General features: G+C 26.8%; 1 protein-coding gene across 1 annotated transcript; it reads left to right on the plus strand.

Moving 5' to 3' along the window:
- Positions 1-12,158: 12,158 nt before the first annotated feature.
- On the plus strand, positions 12,159-13,233 carry LOC107009426 (uncharacterized protein At5g19025). Its single transcript, XM_027914308.1, is given in 2 exon segments — positions 12,159-12,498; positions 12,500-13,233. Coding segments are annotated over 2 exon segments (651 nt in total). The 5' UTR covers positions 12,159-12,445; the 3' UTR covers positions 13,098-13,233.
- Positions 13,234-13,829: the final 596 nt, after the last annotated feature.

Below are 13,829 nucleotides of genomic sequence, written 5' to 3' on the forward strand. Positions count from 1 at the left end.
ATTTGTGGAGTGCAGCAAACGTGCCATCGTCTTCAACTCAACCGCAACTCTAGCCAGTCTTCATCAAGCCAGATTTCAGGGTGAGCTATTGCTTCTAGCTTGGACTGGATCTTCCTCTTCATGTCTTGATGCCTTGAGATTCCGGCATGGACTAGCTTTTTACTTATTTTAGCTTCTTAGATACTCTTAGATTAGAATTTGAGGATAGATGTTCTTGTGGTGATGACTTCCAGGTTTTGGGAATAAATAGTATTGAATTTTTATAAGTTATTTAATTGATTTCGTTAATGAGTTTTAAGTCTTCCGCATCGTATTTTGTTCATTATGGTTAAAATGTTGGGGTTTAGATTGGTTGGTTCGCTCACATAGTAGGATAAGTGTAGGTGCAAGTCGCGACACGTTTTGGGTCGTGACAAATACTTTCTTTATTAAATTTATAATGTACCGTCATTCCATTTGTGATGTAAACTTGTATTTTGAAACAAAAATTAGTATATTTAAAAGTTACTTAAAAATAGTCATGAAAAATGAAAATTCAAAAGTTTTTTTATTCTAATATAAAACTTGTTGGACTTTCAAAATTTTAAAAATATTTGATAAATTGAAATGGAGAGTATTTACATGCATGGCTATAAGGGTTTGAGTGTACGATGATATAAATATATACTAGTATATCATTAGGTTCGTATATAATGTATATTCCTCCTATTCAGTTTTAAATGATATTACACAGCAAAATGTTAATGGTTAGAATTCATTAAAACTAGTTAACATATCCGCGTTTCGCGCGGACCTCATTAGATTTATGAATAATATTTTTTGTTTAAATATTTTGAGTCAAATATTATTATCATTGAACCCATTAAGTTATATTTTTCAACTTGTTGTTCACTATCTATGCTTTTTGTATTTTAAATATAATTGATTTCCTATAATTTATTTGGTATGTTATCTTTAGAAACATGTAAAGAAAGAAAAATAATTTCATGGAGATTTTCTTTTTGTTTATGCGGCTGTAGTGAATTCTAAATTATATTTTAGGAGGGAGTTAAATTATACAGTGTTCATAAAAAAATATTAATGAAAAAAGTTACTCTAAATAAATTGATAACCAATAATTTAATAAATTAGAAAACATATCACATATATATATGAATGAAATTCCAAGAGTGGAAATATACAACTAATTTCAAGTCATGCTTATTATATTATTTTGTCTAAAATAATTACATCTTTTAGAATCTTTTGTTTGTAAAATAATAAAAGGTTGACTTTTATTTTGGTGAAAATCATCTCCGGTATATTGAGAAATCATGTCAACACTACATAAGCAATTCAATAGGAGTATCATATTTATATTTCAACTAACAATATACTCTACTTAATTTTTTAATTTAACATGAACCTAAGATGAAAAGCAAACATTCAATATTAAAAAAAAAATAGCAACACAATAATTATTATTACAGAACGAAAAAAGCGACAGTTGCAATATACCAAAACTGTTAATAGTTTACTTATAAATTTATAATATATAAAAAAAATTAAAAATACTAATAAAATTCAAAAACTCTATAGAAAATCTCTTTAAATTTGTTAGTTGTAGCAACTAAGTAAGATAAGAAAAACAATATAACTTGCACATTAATTACTTTAGAGGGTTATCCACATGAAAGGTTTTGAAGTCATGAATATTATTAATTAACAATTAAAATAAAAGTTACATATATAAAAAAATGTCAATTATGCAGAATAATACTATTAAGTAATTATTTGAAGAGGAAATTTTGAAAATATATTTTACAATATCACACTGGTGAAGAAAAAATAAAAAACATGCTAAATAATTTAGAGAAAAGATAAATTTGATCGGAGGTGATAGAAATGTACCACATCATCTTATTTATTTCTAACATTCTATCTTTATATGTAAAAAGATATATTGGTTGTAAGTAAATAATATAGAGAAAATAACTTAAAATATTTTTTTTTTAAATTGTTATTCTGAAATTATATCAGAAGAAGGTCAAAAAAAAAAGGAAAAGAAGTGGAAAATTAATCTATTAGGATTGGAAATTAGAAAGATGTGAGTTATGGATGATTATTATTTACTTCTAATAAAGTAGTATGTGAAAAGTTTTTGTTGTAAATGTTCCTCTATTAATAAAAATTATTTTTAATTAATTGAGTAAACTACTTTTACAAAAAATTAATTAATTTAAATAAGAAAAAAGGTCAAAAAAGAGAAGATAAATGTCACATCACTTTTTTTTTATGTATCTCATTTTCAATAATTAAGAGAAGTTAAATAAATTACACTTTTTAGTTTTAGTATAATTATTGTGACTAAGGGAAATTTTTTTCTTCATTCTTTTCATTAAATAATTTATTTATTCATTAAATTTTTTATAAGTACTAAAAAAAGATTAATTTATTTTTTGTTTAGTCTATGACTATTTTTTAATATGATAAACTACATCATATATTTTTTAGGGGCATCAATATGCAATAGCTATAAGAAATGTATCATGTGCCATATTATATTTTTCAACTGTGACAAAAATTGAAATATTAATTAAAACTTGATGAAAAAATTACATAAAAATAAAATTGTATAACTTTTCATCTTCATTCATAATAATAATAATAATAATAATAATAATAATAATAATAATAATAATAATAATAATAATAATAATAATAATAATAAGAGCAAAGTAAAATGAAGAAAATAATGTTAATTGAGCTTTCTAATGTGTTGATTAGTAGAGTTTCATAATTTAATTTTTGTTGAATAACATGAAATTATATATCTAATAAAAAAATATATAATCAAAACAATACATGAATGAATTAATCTTCAAAATATTTGGAAATCATTCAAACTTTTTTTACTAATATGACCATCTTCTTGATGAAATCTTGAAATAATTATGATTCCTTCTTCATTTTCATAAACTTGTACCAAACTAATGCAAACATCAATTTGATGAATCTTGAAGAATATATCTATGATCTTTATCAATATGAAGATCATATGGTGAACTTATTAAGTACATGATTGATGAAAAAGATGAAGAAAAAAAATGTAAAAGAGGAAAAAACTATACTAATAAAAAGAAAGAATGAGAAAATGAGAATGATCATTGAACATAGAAAGTTGTTATTTATAGTTTGTGTAAACCATAAGAATAATTAAAAATAAGTTGAAGAGACATATTATTTAAGTAGGGAATGTAAATAGATGGAGGTTTTGTTGTAACTCATTAGGTATAATTAGAATAATAAATATGAATAAATTTTTTAATTAATAAATAAATTATTTAATGAAAAGAAATGAAAAAAATAAAAAAAAGGAGGAAACTTTTTTTTGAAATAGAGGCCTTAGAGAGGTGCCACATCAGCTCCTCTATGATTCTCCTTTATATATATATATTGATTTGAAATGATTGCTCTGACTTATTCATTAATTAAAATAACATTACAAGTGTTAAAACAACTAATTAGGATTTAGTGTTAAAACAACTAATTAGGATTTAGGGTAAAAATACTGTTATTTTTAATTATGTGCATGCATAGGATGATTTATTTAGGAGTATGTATTGTGTATTAGCGTTAAGTTTTATACTTACACCAATAATAGAAAGGGAAACTTACATAAATGTACTATAATAAAAAAATATTTACCATTTATAGCAATAATATTTTTACCTCACTTGATCACTTTTAATTCATTTATAATACAAGTTTAATACATATTACAAATTTAACAAAGCATTGCTATAAATGGTAATAAACAAAAAGTATCGCTAAAATCAGTAATTATTTTTTAAAATGTATTAATTTATGTAATTTTTCCTAATAGAAATGATTTTTGACACTATCAAAGTCATTGAGGGTATATTTATAAGGTAAGCCCATCATATATATATATTATATATACAACACATTTTTTCTAAGAAAATGTTTTTAAGAAATATAAAAAAAGGAAATGTTGCACATGAACAAACGATCAACTTTTCAAAATAATTATTTTGATATTAGTTCCTCCGTTCATGTTTTGTTTGGTACTAAATGGTGCATCCTCGAGAAATTACAAATAGACGACTAATTTTACTATACGACAGATAGTAATTATAAGTCATCTAAATAGGAAAAAATATGGTATTATCATTTATAAATAGCAAAAATAAAATATAAATGCAAAATGATAAATTATTTTTTAATTTTTTAAAAGTAGAGTAGAATAATTACTTATATTTTAATAATAAATTTGTAAGAGGCTTTCTATTTATTATTTAATAAGTTGAAACTTATAAACAGTTTCAAGAATAGCTAAGAAAAACAGTAGGAGCATGCTCCTCCAAAATAAATACAAGAAGACCCAAAAAGGTCTTTTTTATTAATGAAAACAACGGAATTAATATTAAATAAGAATAATTTCATTGATATCATAGTGTCAGAAATATACCCAGTACAATTATAGTATGCTCAAGTAAGAAAAACCAAATCATAGTCTTTGCATTTATTTTTATTTATCTATTTTATGTTTTAAATTAAACATTTTTTAAATAATAATTAATATAATACTTATAATTAATGATAATATAATACTTATAATTAATGTTATGGAAAAATATAATTTTCTTTTTCATTGAAAGAGTACGGGTAGCAATGCCAATCATAAAAAAAAAAAATTAAATTAAGCTATATAGATTCAAACTAAAGTAAAACCTCTTTATACTATTTTCTTGAGAATCAAGTTTTTATATTATAATTTTCTTAATTCTTTATAATAATATTCTACTTATAACAATAATGTTACTCCCTCTGTCCCTATTTACTTGTTTATATTTTCTTTTTTAATTGTCCCTATTTACTTGTCCATTTTGACAAATAAAAAAAGAACAATTCTTTTTCCTATTATACCCTCATTTAAACTTCTTGAAAATTTCCAAGTTTTAATTCATCATTCTTGAAACCATAATTAATAAGGGTAAAATTATAACTTCATATGCTAATTATTGATATCTTAATATGTGTGTCATTTTTAAAGCGAACTACTAAATAGAGATAGAGGGAGTATTGATTATAACATTATATTCTTTGTAAAATTACTATAAAGAGCAGTTTGGTATGAGGGGTAAAAATAAAATTTTGAAATAGAACAATAATAAAATTCTAATGTCTTATTTGGTTATCTGGTTTAAGTTAGCTTATCCCATAATTTATATTATAGTCATAGAATAAATTATCTTATATACATAGTGAATAAGTTATTTCAGAATAGAGAAAAGACATAAAATCACCACTGATATTGTCTCGAATTTGCAAAAAGACACTTTAACTTTGCAACTGTCCTATTATCCTACTAAACAATTTTGAACATATATTATTATATCATTTTTCGATCAGCCCCAAAATTTAAGAAGCAAGTGTCTTCACACACCAATCATTATATGACTCGTGTTTAATTTTATTTCAAATGTATTTTTTTTATCTTATGTTTTTATTTTATCTTCTTTTTTTTTACTTTATTTCTATCTCTTACTTTTTGACTTTTAATTTTGATTTATCCTAAATTTCGCTTCATCTCCACCTCCCACTTTCAAGTGACTCATTCCTCTATTATCTTTTTTTTCCCACCTCCTATACCCCATGTCAAATTGAGTCCTACTCCTATTTTTTTATTTTCTTTTTCTTTTTCTGGTCAAATTTTTTTATAGAATTCATATTATTTTTTAGAATTTATTGAATTATTGATAGCAAAATTAATTATTTTTCTAAGAAAATTTAGAAGATATCATAAACTACTCATTTTCATATAAATTCAAAATTAGAAATGATAATTTTAAAAGAATCAATTAATTTCCCAAAAATTAAAAGAACTTAATTGAATAAAAAAAACTATATGATACTTCCTAATCATCTTGAAATCTAATGGGTTTATCAAATTGTTAGAAATTAAGAATATATTTAGATAAAATTTTAAAATTAAATAGAGTAAAACTAACAATAATAAAAAAGGAAGGTGAAGTTGTGATAAGAATAATGACATTGAAAGTAAGAAACTCTGATGAATAGAGATGAGAAAATTTTTTTAAGAAGAAAGAAGAAAGAGAGAGATTTAATAAAAAAGAAAAAAAAGTTAAAATAACAAGGAAAGTAAGAAAATATATTTTATAATAATTACTTATAAAAAATAAAATTATATTATTTATTATAGGTTGCTCACTTTCTTTGAGAAAGTGCACACCACTCTCCATGTCAGGTGGATGAAAACTGATATAATTATATCTATTCAAAATTATTTAGTTAAGTAATAGAATAGTTACAAAGTTGAGTTGTCTTTTTAAAAATTCGAAACAACTTCAGTATTGACTTTATATCTTTCAGAATATTCATACTCAAATATTGTATTGTAATAGTAGTACCTTGTAAGAAACGAGTTATATATAAAATAAAATAGTAAAGATATTTGTAATGATTATCATTAATATCATTATATCATAAACATACTAAATTTTAGGTAGAAATATCTATTTAAAAAATATTCATAAATTATTATCATACTCGTAACTTCACTAGAAAAGATTTTATTGTTTTCCTTATCAATATATAATTAATGAATTATGAACATTAATTAATACTTTGAATTTAACAAATACTCCTATTTTAGACTCTCAGCAATGAGCCTCCAATTTTCACAATATCGCCGTAAAGAATAAAACATTCCCTCCTTTTTCCTCACTGATTTTTTATTTTTCTCCCAAAGAAAATTTATTATGACGTCTTCACTAACTATTTGAAAATAAAGATTTGGTAGTTCGCAAATTGGTAAGATTTGTAAAAAAAAAAATTTTAACTGTGCTACATATATCCATATCATTAGTGACATAGATATAATTTTCTCCTTTTATAAATAGCACATTCTTGCTCATTTGTAGAACACACCAAGTTAGAGAGAAGAAATCATTTTGAGAGCAAAGTGAGGTATTGCGACTATACAAGAAAAATAGTCTGTGAAGAAAAATAGAGTGTGAGCGATATTTTAGTAAGGTGGAGACCAAAAGAGTGTTGTTTCTTTTGAGTGTGTAGTAGTCACTTCGAGTATCGTATTCGTGACTACATAATGTAAAATTCCTTACAATGGTGATATCAGTTGCTCCTCTTGGTCAGTGATTTTTCCCTTTAAAAGGATTTTCACGTAAAATTCTTGGTGTCGTTATTTTCCCATTTTATTTCCATTACCTTTGCCATCTATATTTTTATGTTTATCCGCATTTTCCCAACACTTTGAACCGCGATCCTAACTTGTCTTGTTCCAGAATCGTTGGTAAATTATCTACCTGTTTGCCCTCATTATCTACAAAATTGTTGGTGTGAGTCATACAAAATCTCTGCTCATTAATATTTGTGTATTAATCTTTAATAACAAAAATTACTTGTTTTGTTAGATTTTTTCTTCTTTAGAATGACTGAGTAATCCATGCATTAAATTTGAGAATGGTTGGGTAATCCATGCAAAATCTATTTTTTTTTAATTAAACGGACGAAATGCAATTTTTTAGGATGTAGTGTCCTTTTTCTTTAGGCTAAGTTCTAATCTCATTACAGGTGATCATAGAGAGCACATTTGCTTCAAGTTTACAATGAAATATTTAAAATAACTAGTAAAAGTTTTAACATTTACACGTACCATTGTTTTTTTAAAAGGTTGGTAAATGATGAAACATTTTCAAAAAAACAAATAGCAGGGTCGCTAGTTTACTCTATTTGCTAAATTATGTGCATGAGTATTTTTAAATATAGTGCAGTTGGTGTAACTAATTATTACTTAGTTGACTGACAGGTGTTAATTAGTTAGCTAATAGTGTAGTTAGGTAATAATTATAGTTAGTCTGATAGTTAGTTAACCAATCTACAAATTGTATATAAGTAATTTGTACAGCTGTAATACTCAATTCATTTCAATAATATCTTCTCTCTTTCTTCTTCATCTTTCTCTCAAGCTCCATGTCATGGAGTAGTATCAAATCAATGGATCAATGTTAATTTACATGGTATCAGAGTAAGTGTGGATCTAAGGGTTCTCGGAGGAGTACAAAATACAGAGGATTGGGAGATTCATTTTTCCTACCATTGATTGTTGCGCATTTTGAAGAAGATTCAGATTCATGGGGAGCAACATCATCGATTACAATCATACATTGTATTTGCATCCTTCTGATGCACTAGGTTCACTTTCAATTGAAAGTCAGCTCAAATGCATGGTGAATTACATGCTTTGGAGCCGAGCTATGAAGTTAGCACTTCTAGGAAGAAACAAATTGAAATTCATCGATGGAAATATTACAAGAAACATCTATGAGGGAGATCCACAGAGAAGATGGGAGATGCAATGCTATTGTGGTTTCATGGTTAATGAGCAACGTACAATCAGACCTTCTTAATGGAATCCTTTTTAGTTTTGATGTTTATCTCATTTGGAACGACCTTAAAGAGAGATTTGACAAGGTAAACAATTCTTGAGCTTACCACTTACATAAGGAAATAACAACTGCAGTTCAAGGTGTATCAATTGTTTCAGTTATTATTTTAAACTGAAAGATCTTTGGGATGAACATAATTTGATTATTCCATTTCCTACGTGTACTTGTGAGAGATCGAAAGATTTTGTAGAACATTTAGAGAGGCAAAAGTTATTTCAGTTCCTTATGGAGCTAAACGATGATTATGCTTAGACAAGATCTCAAATTTTAATGATGAGTCCTAGTGTGAATCAAGCGTATGATATACTAATACAGGATGAAAGTCAAAATGTTTGTTGGAGGGAATTGTGTTGTTGCAGGTTGAATGAAACCTTCATGTTTTTATGTTGCAGAAAACGATGTCACCACTATGTATTCAATTAGAGGTTCAGGATTAGGACAATTATCTAGTTTAAGAGGTCATCAATATCAGAAGAAATATTATAATTTCTTCAATATGAAGGGTCATACTAGGGCTGATTGTTACAAATTGATGAAATATGAACATTTCAATTCAGAGCATGTAAGTGCTTATTACCTCCCACATTCTTTTCCCCCTTTTTTTTTTTTTAGAGAAATAAAAATATTGATATTTGGTCTCAGGTTGTTAGAATACAATTTACAAATTTGTGAAAAATGCAACTGTGAATACGTCAACTGCTTCTAGTATGTGGTGTTATATCACCTTTCTATGCTTTGAATTTGTATCGGACCAACCTTGGCAGGTGATGAAAAACCTCTTGATTCTGATGTTGATGTCAAAGCTATGAAGTGAGTTTGTCATCTCTTTAAGCTACAATGAATGGTTAATTGTGCTTTTAACTAAGATGTGGAAAAAGTGTTCTATGCTTCTGTTATATTTGTTAAAAAAAATTTATTTTGTATGAGGTATGTCAAATCATACTTGTTTATGAGGCATTATTTAATTAATAAATGTGATGAGATCCATCTTCCAAGTGACAAGTGACATTTATTAAGTTTTTAAAAGACTTCTTTCGACTTAATAGATGTCACTTGTCACTTGATAGATGGGTCCCATCCCATTTACTCATACAAGTATGATTTGACATACCTCATACAAAATAAAAATTTTCGTACTAGATAGTATTAAAACACACTTCCAGTACCATATTTTCAATTTCTTATTATCATTTCTGGTACCGACAAAGGCAATTATCATATCTTAGGTCTTAGTGATCACTTCCGATATTGTCAAAGGCGTAACAACGAACCTTCATTTTAATTTTTATGTCTTAGTTACTACGAATTCGTACCGTCAAAAGATATTTTCAAGAATAAATCTTATTTGTGAGAGGGTATACCATCGATTTAGCTAAAAGTACTGACTATAATTTTGATTTATTAAAATGCTAGATCAAAACGAAAACTGAGATTTGACGAAGGTCGTAATGTCATATCCTCCCCCTTCTAAAATGAAGAATGTACCAAAAGAGTTATTAAATGTTTCAAAATGTTCTACTAAATGTTTCAAAATGCTCTTTTGCATATGCATATATATATATATAATAGGGGAAATGCGCAAGCACCCCTCAATCTATGCTCGAACTCTCAGAGACACACTTATACTATATTAAGGTTGTATTACTCTCTGAACTTATTTTATAAGTAATTTTTTACTCTTTTTTTGCCAACGTGGCACTAGCTTGGAAAAAAAAAGTCAACCAACGTTGGCCCCACAAGATAGTGCCACGTATGCCAAAAAGGGTAGAGAATTATTAATAAAATAAGTTCAGGTAATAGTACCTTAGTATAGTATAAACGTGTCTCTGAGATTTCGGGCATAGATTGAGGAGATACTTATGCATTATCCCAATATAATATGATATGTAACTTTGAATCACTAGTACCATATGCATTATGATGCACACCAAGCTAAGATGTTCATATTGTAATCTTTTGTCTCCATAGAATTGCAGTATCACAAAGATAAAACAAGAGGACATGTACAAAGAAAATGATAATGTTAAGTGGTATGAATAATTTATGGATGTGGTAGAACTCTCGATTAGTGACAACCTTTATGGACTGTTATCTATAGCGTTAACCACTTATCTGGATCACTGTACAAATTAATCTACATTCGTGTTAGGATTTTTAAATTTATAAGCTAAATTAAATTAATTTCGAGTTTATCAACAGTAGTTTATTTTATTTTATTTTAGGATTTTTCAGATCTTTGGATTTTAATGGTAAAATATTTTATATAAATTGTATAATCAATTCGTGCCTTAAATATTTATTTTGTTCTAACGATATACAACTATAAAAAGTGTTTTTTAAGAAAATAACACAATATATTATACAAGTGATGACTCTAAAATATTTAATAAAAAATAATAATGAAATCGCATAAAACAAATATTGCAAATAAGTCATAATATAATGATTATAATTTTAAAGTACTAAATCATGTTAAAATAAGTCGGACAAGTATTAAGTACATGACTAAATGCGTATTTTCAATAAACTAAAGAACAAATATTTAACATTATTGTCATGGTGAGTGTTAGAATCATTTCTTTTTTGTTAGCTTTAGTATTGATTTGGTTCTAATTTGAGTTTTATTAGAGTTACTACTATTGTGGACTATAATCTTTAATTTATTGGGTCATTTAAAATTCTAAGTAAAAATTGAAACAATAATGTTAAAAAATAAAAATTATGAGAACCTTATAAGAAAACCCTATTAACTGTATGAAACCAATCCTAGTGTAGTCGATATTTTTCTAAATACCAAATCAAGTAAAACAAAAGCACTATTCAAATTTTTTTTTCTCCATTTAATTCAAACTTAAATTGTCAATAACTTTTATATAATTTATTTCTTCTAATTTTCACTTCATAATATAACCATTCTTATTTTAAATTATTTTTCATAAGATATAGTACTCAAACTATGTCAAATTTCTTCTAATAATATCTTCATTTTTTCATGAAATGTTTACTTTTTCTACAAATATTATTCAATATTTATTAGAAAATAATAACTCATAACCTATTATTATAAAAAAAAGTGAGGCCCCTTAAATTTGTGGCCTAAGACATGTATCTTTTTTTTAACATTGTCGAGTCACCCTTACAAATATATATTTTGTTTTGTCAGCTAATTAATTAATTAATATCATGTATTAAAATTTCTTAAAACTATACAATATTTCCAATTAAAAATTAACAAACAAAATTTCTGTATTTGAAATTAAAATATGTAATCAACTTTTTTTTTTTTTTTTTTGCACAAAACCTTACTTTACTATCTAACTTACGAGCCATATTTGTAACTAAAGGTATTTTAGTCATTTTATAATTTTCTTGTAATTTTGTTAGTCCCACTTCAACTTCAAATTTGCACAAACGGTAAGTTTGAAAAAGTCAAGCATTTAAACATTTCTTTTTTCAATTTTGGTAATGAATAAAACTTTGTTTTTTTTTTTTGTTTTTGAAAAAGAGCTTTTCAAAAATCTCTTTTTCCAAAAGGATCCAAATTAAGTAAAATCTGGGCTTTTTTTGTAAAAGAAATTAAAAATGTGGGACCAAAATTAGCCCATTTAGCCCAAATAGATATGAAAAGTAAATAAATAAATAAATAAAAATAAAATCCATGGCGTGTAGTTATTGTTCAATACAAGAAATGAACCCTTCCATACGAAGTAAACTTACACGCTTTGTGCTAAATTTGGTTTAACTATTGACTTGTTAAAAATCTTCCTTGCCGTCTCTGCTACCCCAAAAGCACCGTATCCTTTCGGTAACTGTAAAAAAATTCAGTCTTTTTTCTTCCTAAATCTTGAAATACATGAGTTTTCACTGAATGGGTTGATCTGGATTGTGTAATTTTGTGTTGATTTAAGTTAAAGATTGGATTTTTTTTTTCAGTTTCTTGATTTAACCCCCAAATGGTCTGTTGTGGAAGTTCTCTACTGCCAGTTGACCAAGAAATAACAGTGGCTATCCCATCAATTGGGGAAAATCAATCAAATCCAAAAGAAAAAGAACATGCCTAATCATTCTGGTTGTCAGCAATCTCGTTATGCTTTGATTGATGTAATGATTTTGATTGCAGTGATTGGTGCTTGTGGGGTTTTGCTGTATCCTTCTGTTAATCTTTTGGTGAATAAAATTGTTGAATTTTTCAGATTGATCAGTTCTGAATTGAAAGAAGAGATTTTTGAAGCTCCAGGTTTATACATCTGTTTAGGACTTAGTATTTTATTTGCTGGAATAGCTCTTTGTGCAGTTGCTGTATGTACTGGCAGGAGATGTGGGAAACCAGGTTGTCGTGGGCTTAAGAAAGCTGCTGAATTTGATATTCAATTAGAGACACAAGATTGTGTTAAGAACTCAAATCTTGTAGCAGCAAAAGATGGAGTTAATAAGAAGGGATTATTCGAGTTACCTCGCGATCATCATAAAGAATTGGAAGCTGAGCTTAAAAGGATGGCACCTCCTAATGGAAGAGCTGTACTGATATTTCGAGGGAGATGTGGATGCTCTGTAGGTACAATGGAAGTGCCTGGACCCAAAAAGACTCGAAAGGTTAAGAAATAGGAGTAATGTTGTTTATCTGTAAAACATATTTTATACTGAAGCAGGCCTAATGATCATATATTATAAGAAGATACTGTTTCCTACAATAAGCTTATTAAAAGAAATCTAATGAATTTATATTTGTATATTGGAATCATTTCACTTGCTAGCTTTTTAGATTTTAATTATGTCACTACTGTAGTAGTGGTAGTTGCTTTATGTGTGTTATTAGTTTAACTGCACTTTATGTCTTCAGGCTCCAGTATCAATCTTTTCCCAATCTAATACTGTGTTTCATTATCCGAATTTTGATTGTTAGACCTTTTATGGTAAATTTGTGGTTATGATCCTGGCTAAGAAAAAACGCGAGACTTCAAATTGCAGCAACTAGACACTAAGGTATGCTTCTTTCTTGAGATGTTTCAGTATATTCGTGCACTTTATTCTTGATCTGATATGTTCGCAAAATAGTCTAGAACTTTTAACTCGTGTTTTCAATGAAACGAATGTTTTTAAACTGCTCGGCATAGTCATCCTATAATATGTAAGGTTCTTCAGTCTGGACTTTCCTAGGGATTACTTCGATTAGTGTATGGCTGGTGTACTTTGATACATCACTGTTCAATTATGTGAAAACGAAGGCTGGCCTTTGTGCACTCTGTTTGATTCTTTAGCAGTATCTTTTGTGGTAAATTTCTTTGTTGTTTCTCCTTTCCCTTTTTCAGTTTTTGAGAACGGGGATCATGTTCGAAA

This window comes from Solanum pennellii, chromosome 2, assembly GCF_001406875.1.
Source record: "Solanum pennellii chromosome 2, SPENNV200".
NCBI classification, from domain to species: domain Eukaryota; kingdom Viridiplantae; phylum Streptophyta; class Magnoliopsida; order Solanales; family Solanaceae; genus Solanum; species Solanum pennellii.